The sequence below is a fragment of the Strigops habroptila genome, chromosome 9, assembly GCF_004027225.2.
Source record: "Strigops habroptila isolate Jane chromosome 9, bStrHab1.2.pri, whole genome shotgun sequence".
Taxonomy (NCBI): domain Eukaryota; kingdom Metazoa; phylum Chordata; class Aves; order Psittaciformes; family Psittacidae; genus Strigops; species Strigops habroptila.
The window spans coordinates 22768294-22774429 of record NC_044285.2 but is presented as its reverse complement, the minus strand read 5'-3'; the positions used below and the strand labels follow the sequence as shown (position 1 = coordinate 22774429).

The 6136-nt window shown below is 57.2% G+C and overlaps 1 protein-coding gene across 1 annotated transcript; it reads left to right on the top strand.

Moving 5' to 3' along the window:
• Positions 1 to 138: 138 nt before the first annotated feature.
• Positions 139 to 4527, top strand: ERCC6L (ERCC excision repair 6 like, spindle assembly checkpoint helicase). The gene is made up of 2 exons (XM_030498586.1): positions 139 to 211; positions 442 to 4527. The coding sequence occupies exons 1-2, from the start codon at positions 162 to 164 to the stop codon at positions 4253 to 4255; spliced, it is 3864 nt and encodes a 1287-aa protein (XP_030354446.1). The 5' UTR covers positions 139 to 161; the 3' UTR covers positions 4256 to 4527.
• Positions 4528 to 6136: the final 1609 nt, after the last annotated feature.

Here is a 6136-nt window from a genome sequence, read left to right as displayed (position 1 = left end):
GCCCCGCCGCGCGTTGTCACTGCGCCCCGAGGCCCCGCCCCGCGGGCGCTGACTGGCTGCGCTGGCCGCTCATTTGCATGTCACGCAGGGCGCGCGGTGCAGCACGGGAAGGGCCGGCGTTTGAAGCGCGGGGCGGCAGCCTGGGCGCGCGCGTGTGTGTGATGGCGGCCCCGGGGCTGGCGGCGGAGGAGGAAGAACAGCGGTACCGGGGGTGAGCGGCGGGGCCCAGGAACAGCGGGGCCGGGGGTGAGCGGCGGGGCCCAGGAGCGGCGGGGCCGGGGGTGAGCGGCGGGACCCAGGAACAGCGGGGCCGGGTGGGGGAGCGGTGGGGCCGGGGGGGAGCGGCGGGACCCAGGAACAGCGGGGCCGGGGGAGCGGCGGGGCGGGGCGGGGGTCTGGCTCGGGCCGGGCCGGTGCTCACGGTGTCTCTGTCCCGCGCAGGCTGGTGAGCGGCGCGAAGGCGGCGGCGGGCGATGGGCAGCTGGTGGAGGCGCTGCGGCTGTTCCGGCTGGCGGCCGCCATCCGCCCCAGCGAGAAGCTGCGGGGCCGCATCCAGCGCGTGGAGGAGGTGCTGGCCGAGGCGGCGCAGCGCGGCGAGGAGGAGCCGGAGGAGGACGAAGGGTTCGTGAACGTGTGCGGCAGCGGCCTGCTCATCTACGGGGAGATGCACGAGAAGCTCTTCCAGCACCAGCGGGAAGGCGTTGCCTTCCTGTACCACCTGCACCGGGAGGGCCGGCCCGGCGGCATCCTGGCGGACGACATGGGCCTGGGCAAGACCATCCAGGTCATCGCCTTCCTGTCGGGCATGTTCGACGCCGAGCTGACGCGGCACGTGCTGCTCATCATGCCCACCACGCTGGTGAGCAGCTGGCTGGCAGAGTTCGCCCGCTGGACCCCCGGCCTGCGCGTCAAGGAGTTCCACGGCACCAGCAAGACGGAGCGCGCGAGGAACCTGGAGAGGGTCCAGAGCAAGAACGGCATCGTGGTCACGAGCTACCAGATGCTCATCAACAACTGGAAGCAGCTGGCCAGCAGGCACGAGCAGGAGTTCGTCTGGGATTACGTCATTCTGGATGAAGCGCACAAGATCAAGTGCCCCTCTAACAAGACGACCAAGTGCGTGTACGCGATCCCCGCCAGGCACCGCCTCCTGCTCACCGGCACCCCCGTGCAGAACAACCTGCGGGAAATGTGGTCCCTCTTTGACTTTGCGTGCCAAGGCTCCCTCCTGGGGACGGCCAAGACTTTCAAAATGGAGTACGAGAATCCCATCACCAGGGCGAGGGAGAAAGACGCAACTCTGGGTGAGAAAGCGCTGGGGCTGAAGATATCCGAGAACCTGATGACAATCATAAAGCCGTATTTCCTCAGGAGAACCAAAGAAGACATCAAAAACAACTGCACTGACAGGCCAGATGCTCCTCTTCCCGAGGGCTCGAGCGAGAACAGTGCCCCCGTCATGCTGTCTCTCACCAGGAAGAATGACTTTGTGGTATGGGTGTACCTGGCAGCCGTGCAGGAAGAGATCTACAGGAACTTTCTCTCTCTGGATCACGTGAAAGAAGTGCTGATGACATCGCGATCACCTCTGGCTGAGCTGACTGTCCTGAAGAAGCTGTGCGACCACCCCAGGCTTCTGTCTGCAAGGGCATGCGTCCAGCTGGGCCTGGAGGAGCAGGAGCACCTGGAGCAGGAGCCCGGGAGCGAAGCGGGTGTGCTTGCAGGCGCCAATAAGATAGATCACCTCTCTGATGAGACCCTGATTCAGGAGTCCGGGAAAATGCTGTTCCTTGTGGGACTTCTGGAAAGACTGCGGGACGAGGGGCACCGAACGCTGGTGTTCTCGCAGTCACGGAAGATGCTGGATATCATCGAGCACGTCCTGTCCCGCCGGCACTTCCAGATCATGCGCATCGACGGCACTGTGACCCACCTGCTGGAGCGGGAGAAGCGCATCTCCACCTTCCAGAGGAACAGGGGCTACTCCGTGTTCCTGCTCACCACGCAGGTCGGTGGTGTTGGTATAACCTTGACGGCAGCCAGCAGAGTGGTGATCTTTGATCCCAGCTGGAACCCGGCCACGGATGCGCAGGCTGTAGACAGAGCTTACAGGATTGGGCAGAAAGAGAACGTGATCATTTACAGGCTGATAACCTGTGGCACAGTGGAGGAGAAGATATACAGGAGACAGGTATTCAAGGACTCGTTAATAAGACAGACCACTGGCGACAAAAAGAACCCGTTCCGGTATTTCTCCAAACAGGAACTAAGGGAGCTTTTCACGTTAGAAGATACTCGAACATCCACAACCCAGATCCAGCTGCAGTCCTTGCATGCCACCCAAAGACAGACTGACCTGCAGCTGGACGAGCACATCACGTACCTGCACTCCCTGGACATGTTTGGCATTTCTGACCATGACTTGATATACACAAGGGAAACTGCTCACGAGGAGCAGGTTGAGAGCGAAGAAGCCCACCACTACATTCAGCAGAGGGTACAGAAAGCCCATGAGCTGGTTCAGTTGGAATCTCAACTTAGAGACCAGAGGATGGAGGGGATCAGAAGTGCTTGTGAAGAGATGTGGCAAAGACCTCCAGAGTTCGTTTCCAAGCCAAAGAACTTGTCTCCAGGGCTGAACAACATAAATGACTCTGTTTCACCACCAGTAGCTGACAAGCTCAAACGTGACAAAGTTATTGATCTTACAGAGGACATGGAGGTCCAGGTTCTTAATGTCAGCTCCAAAATGACTAATCTGACTATTGAGGACTTGGATGAAGAGAAACCGACACAAGATTTGTCCAGCATGGATACGGAGCTGCTTAATACCAGCAAGACAGTGAAACAATCCAATACAGAAGAATCTGAGCAAAGCCTTGACTCGAGGATGGTGCCATCATCACCTGGACTTGATAGGGAGAGTCACAGACTTGAGCAGGAGCAGTGTTCCCATGTACGTGCAGACAGCTTGGCTGAGGCAGGGAAGGGCCTGTCTGCGTGTCCTCAGCGTTCCTCTGACGATCCTGAGGGGTTAAGAGAGGCAGAAATGCCAGCTGAGGTACCTGACCCACGTGCTGCCTCGGGGGCAGAGAAGGATGATGCTCCTGAGCTTGCTTGGGCTGCCGCAGCGCCAGGCTTGGCCAGTGTTACACCAGAGATCCACGCTGGGCTCCAGAAGCCTCACATGCTGGAAGCCAGCTTGGAGGAGATGTCTGTGCCTTCTCTCCAGGATCAAGTCGACTTCAATCTGGTCTTGGAAGAGTCTGATGATGGATGGCAAGATGCCTCAACTAGGGAAAGATCAGCAGAACACGCAGGAGGAGAGGGCTTCCCACGGGAAGCAGGAAGCTTTTGTAAATCTCCCACCAAAAAATCTCCAGCAGGAGCTTGGCCAAGTGAGAGCAGTAGCTGTGGAGAACCCTGTCGCGCAGCTGAAGAAGAGCCAAATACCTCCCTGCAAGAGAGTAGAGCATCAGAGGAAAGCAGTGATGACTTTGCTTTTGGTAGAAAGAAAAGCTTAAAAAGACTTGTTTCAGACAGTGAGGATGAAGAGCATTCCATCATGCTCTTGCAGGAAAACCAGCCTGACAAAAGGCCCTCTCCCTTGAACAGCCCCCCGCACCCATTCCTGGGGGGAATTGGCACATCCACTCCTAAATGTGACAAAAGTATAGCACAAGCTGTGTTTTCTCCCCAGCTGAACAACAGCAGCAACAGGTCTACTGCTTCCAGGCGGTCTCTGATCAACAAGATGGTAGATGAGGTGGAGGATATTGGAGAACTCATGGGAACCGCTGATGAAGAGGGCAGCGATGAGGAGCAGGATGACCTCGTGGAAGAAGAAGCTGAAGAGTGCAGTGGGGAATCTGTGGAGCCTGAAGAAGAACCCGCTGGAGAAACACTTGGTACAACTGAAGAGTCCTCCTGCCCAGACAGTGTGTCCTCCGAGCAGTCGGAAGTGGATGACACCGAGTCCTCTCAGGAGGAATCCACTGGCGATGCTGAGCTTCAGTCGGGGGAGCAGATAGACTACTGCAGCCAGGAGAGTGCCCCTGGAACAGAGGTGGGTCAGAGCTCCTCTCCTGCTGCAGGAGATTACAAGACCTTGGTAGACAGTGGGAAGAAACTTCAGGATGATGGAAAGCTACAGGAGGCATTGAATTGTTTCCTGCAAGCTCTTGACATAAAAAGTGGTGATCCTGAAGTTATGCTCATGACTTTAAACCTGTACAGACAGCTAGCCCAGAAATGAAGCAGCTGTTACACCTTTGGTAAGTACAGCCTTAACATTGTCTTGTTAAATGCCTGTCTGAACTACACTGCGATTTGAGACTGAATGCTGCCAAATGCACTTCTTTTGTGGTGCCTGAACAAGTTCAGCACCTCCTCCTGTGTGAGGAAACGTCCAAGACCCACTTGTCAGGTGCTGGGGAAGGGGCTTCCCTGGGGCCTCGCTTCACAGAGATGAAAATGGTTCATGCTGCTGTCTGGTTATTTAATAAACCCCCTGTTCTTTATGGCTAACCCTGTCTCCCGCTCCCAGCCCTGCCCGCAGCCTCCTGCACACTCCGTCCCCGCCTCCCCCCCGAGGGCACAGAAACCCTCCTGCTCCAACCCCTGCCGGGCTGCGGTTGCTGTTGAGGGGGGTGGAGTGGAGGGACTGGACCAGCGGTTGGACCTGGGCTGCTGCAGGGTGCTGAGCACCTCTCACCTCCTGGTGGTGCTGGAGGAGCCTTAGAGGTGGCTCCAGTCCAACCTTGTTTCCCCCCATCTCCATTTCCCTCTGAGCAGCGCAGGCAAAGCCTGTTTTGCACAAAGACAGCAGGAGGGGGGAGAACTGGTGTTAAAGTCTGAGCTTGTCCTCTAACCCTCTTCCCATGTAACACCTCAGGTGTGGTACATGAACCATCTCTCTGGCAGTGTAGGCACAATGAAGTGGTTCATAGCTCAGAACCATCCGAGCTTAACATCAGAAGAACCCTGTTGCGGTTTTCAGAGCGCCCAGCTTACCTGCCCTGCCCCTCTGCCACCACGCTGAGAGAAACTCACCCACTGTGGCCGTCTTCCCTCGGGACAATACAGCACGGAACTGCAGTGCTTCCTCATGCCACGTGCATGTTTTGTGCCTGCCAGCTCTGACCGCTGCCCTAGAGAGCAGCGGATACCTTCACAACTTGCTCAGGCCTGGGAGAGGAAACTGGTCTGCTCAGTGTGGTTCCTTTGTGCTAGGAGAGATGGCAGACACAAACCACCATGCTGTTGGTACAGGAGATGTGCCAATGTGCCTCTGCTAAGAGGTAGAACGAAGCTCTGGTAGCCTGGAAACGAGCAGTTTATTAATAGAGCATCCCTTAAATGAGGCCACATCTGCTCTGGTGCTGGAGAAAGGCCCGGCTGCCTTTTGTAACAAAACGCTCATGAACCAGAGCACTGCAGTTGTTTGTGGCCTCTCTGAGCTTTCCATTCCCTTAAAACACCCCAAAACGGAGGGATCTGCCCTGGTTTTGGTCCCACCTCATCCTTGTGTATGATCTTGGGAAAGGCCTTTTGGTCTTTGGTGTTTTCTCCCCATCTCCAAGCACTCAGACACTGCACGATGCTCACCTGCAAACAAAGCCAGTGTCCACTGCTGGAGCTGTCCTTCAGGAAGGGACTCCCTGCACTGGATATGGATTGCTGAGATCCAAGAGACCTGCAGGGCTGCCTCATTCACATTGATCACAGAATCCCAGCCTGGTTTGGGTTGGGAGGGACCTTAAAGCTCATCCAGTTCCAACCCCTGCCACGGGCAGGGACACCTTCCTCTAGAGCAGGTTGCTCCAAGCCCCTGTGTCCAACCTGGCCTTGAACACTGCCAGGGATGGGGCAGCCACAGCTTCTCTGGGCACCCTGTGCCAGCGCCTCAGCACCCTCACAGGGAAGAGCTTCTGCCTCAGAGCTCCTGCCTCAGAGCTCATCTCAATCTCCCCTCTGGCAGGTTAAAGCCATTCCCCTTGTCCTGTCCCTACAGGCCCTTGTCCAAAGCCCCTCTCCAGGTTTCCTGTAGCCCCTTTAGGCACTGGAGCTGCTCTTAGATCTCCCCTTCAGGAGCCTTCTCTTCTCCAGGCTGCCCCAGCCCAGCTCTCTCAGCCTG

Excerpts from the sequence above, each read along its gene's own strand:
- ERCC6L (XM_030498586.1), top strand. The coding sequence starts at position 162 with ATGGCGGCCCCGGGGCTGGCGGCGGAGGAGGAAGAACAGCGGTACCGG. Across the intron at positions 212-441 it reads GAAGAACAGCGGTACCGGGG|GCTGGTGAGCGGCGCGAAGG; the intron begins GTGAGCGGCGGG and ends TGTCCCGCGCAG.